The following is a 2,204-nucleotide window of genomic DNA, read 5'->3' as shown; positions in this document are numbered from 1 at the left end:
CTGCAATTTGGCTGCGGATTATCCGTCTGAGGGGCTCCCTCACTGCCACCTCGGACACAGGACACTCGGAGAAGAGGGGACTTTCATCTGAGGGGCTGGCAGCTGGTCAGTAGAGTGAGGGTTTGGGAAGATTAAGAATGAGGGCCATCCTCCCTGACAAACGGGCGATTCAGGAACCTCCCCTCTGCTCAGTGCTTCCCCCCAGCCAAACATCGGGAAGGGGGATGGTGGTCTGAGAGGGGAGCTTGGAGCCTTGTTGTGAAGGGGCAGCCATGAGACAGCAAAAGGGAAGGTCCTGGGACCCTTCAGTGAGGGGCTGAGTACGCCCTCCTCTCCTCTTCTGGGGTGACAGGGCAGGGAAGGTGGCAGCGTCAATTTCAGACAGGAGAGGGAACAGGCTAGGTCTGGGAGAGGGGGAGTTGGATATGGGGGTGTCTTGCACCAGTTTTCATCCTGACTCTGAATGTCAGCTGAGAGGACCTGCCTCTCCTGCCAGCCCCCAATGGTCCCCCTTTTAACGCCCAGGCAGGACTGTCTGCTGTGCCCCAGGGCTCACTCTCCATTGCTATTCAGTGGTCTCAGGGGACAGGCTGACCAGGAGAACAGGAGCCCTGTCGGTCCTAAAGCACTGGCCTCGAGGACCCCTCAGAGGCGGCAACCATTCAAGCCAGGGAGGACTCTCCTCGCTGAAGGTTCTCACAGCATGTCCTTGTCTCTCCTCCAGGTGCCTTCCTGCCTGCTTTCCTGCCCGCACTCCCACCTGTGGTCCCTTGTCTGCTGTCACCATGCCTCGGAGGCACAAGAACAAGTCCCATGCCCGCGGGAAACGCCACCAGGTCTGGGGGGACACTCAGGAGGCCCAGGCCAGTGCTGCTGAAGCCCCAAAGGAGGAGTGCCCCTCCTCCCACTCTTCTGCCCCTCAGGGTTCTCTCCCAAGCTCCCCTGCTGCTGGCGATGGCCAGGAGCTTCAGGGAGCCATGGCTCCTAGCTCTCCTGATGCAGGACCTTCATGTGCAGGATCTGATAAAGGTGCCCAGGGCCCCGAGGAGGGAAGTGCAGGTGCCTCCCAGGCAGCCCCTGCCACTCAGAGCCCTCGAAAAGATCCTCTCGCCAGGAAGGCCAGGATACTCGTGGAGTTCCTGCTGGAGAAGTACACCAAGAAGGAGCCCATCACGCAGAACGCCCTGATGAAAATCGTCAGCAGGAAGTACAGGCAGCACTTCCCTGAGATCCTCAGTACAGTCCGTGAGCGCATGGAGCTGGTCTTTGGCCTGGAGATGAAGGAAGTCGACTCTATAGGGAACATCTACACCCTCATCAGGAAGCTCAACCTCGGGGGAAATGATTGTCCGCGTGATGAGGGGGCGCTGCCCAAGTCCCGTCTCCTCATGGTCCTCCTGAGTGTCATCTTCATGAATGGTAACCGTGCCACCAAGGAGGAGATCTGGGAATTCCTCAGTATGTTGGGGGTCTATGCTGGGAGGAGGCACTGCATCTTTGGGGAGCCCAGAAGGCTCATCACCAAAGATCTGGTGCAGAAGGAGTACCTGAACTACCGCCGGGTGCCCAATAGTGATCCTCCCCGCTACGAGTTCCTGTGGGGCCTGAGAGCTTGTGTTGAGACCAGTAAGATGAAGGTACTGGAGGTTCTAGCCAAGTTCCACGGTAGGGTCCCTAGTTCCTTCCCAGACCTATATGACGAGGCTCTGAGAGATCAGGCGGAGAGAGCAGGGCTGAGAGGTGCGGCTAGGGCTCCAACCAAGGCTGAGGCCAGTGCCCCTTCCAGGGCCAAGTCCTGCAGCTCCTCCCACATCTAGGGAGGGGGGCAGGGCACTTTGTTCCCTTTGTGTTGGAAGAGAGCAGTCAAGCTCCTAAATAGTGCAGAGTAGTAGGTGTGGAGGGAACAAAACCCATATCTTCTTACAGTTTAAATGGTAAGCGAGTTTAGGTCTAGTTTGTTTTAACGAAATATATATCTGTTTTCTTGTATTCACATGAGAAATACCTAATGAATGATGATTTAAATTAGAAATGTAAAGAGGTGAAGGAGGTGTTTAGTATTTTCAAATGTTCTTACTTTTGATAAGGTTTATTGTGCTTCAGAATTCAAATGTATGAATCATATAAATCATAGTTTCCAGCTGTTTTAATGTTTTAAAAGTTTGTGTATTTGTAAAACACACTGAAAGTACTGAATATATTGT

The 2,204-nt window shown here is 54.4% G+C and overlaps 1 protein-coding gene across 1 annotated transcript; it reads left to right on the top strand.

Annotated features, from left to right (window-relative positions):
• The first annotated feature begins 785 nt into the window (after positions 1–785).
• On the top strand, positions 786–1,817 carry LOC129640203 (melanoma-associated antigen B4-like). The gene has a single exon (XM_055565422.1). It carries the CDS (start codon positions 786–788, stop codon positions 1,815–1,817), a length of 1,032 nt encoding a protein of 343 aa, XP_055421397.1.
• Positions 1,818–2,204: the final 387 nt, after the last annotated feature.

Source organism: Bubalus kerabau, chromosome X, assembly GCF_029407905.1.
Source record: "Bubalus kerabau isolate K-KA32 ecotype Philippines breed swamp buffalo chromosome X, PCC_UOA_SB_1v2, whole genome shotgun sequence".
NCBI classification, from domain to species: domain Eukaryota; kingdom Metazoa; phylum Chordata; class Mammalia; order Artiodactyla; family Bovidae; genus Bubalus; species Bubalus kerabau.
This window is presented reverse-complemented; position numbering and strand designations above follow the sequence as displayed.

Excerpts from the sequence above, each read along its gene's own strand:
- LOC129640203 (XM_055565422.1), top strand. The coding sequence starts at position 786 with ATGCCTCGGAGGCACAAGAACAAGTCCCATGCCCGCGGGAAACGCCAC.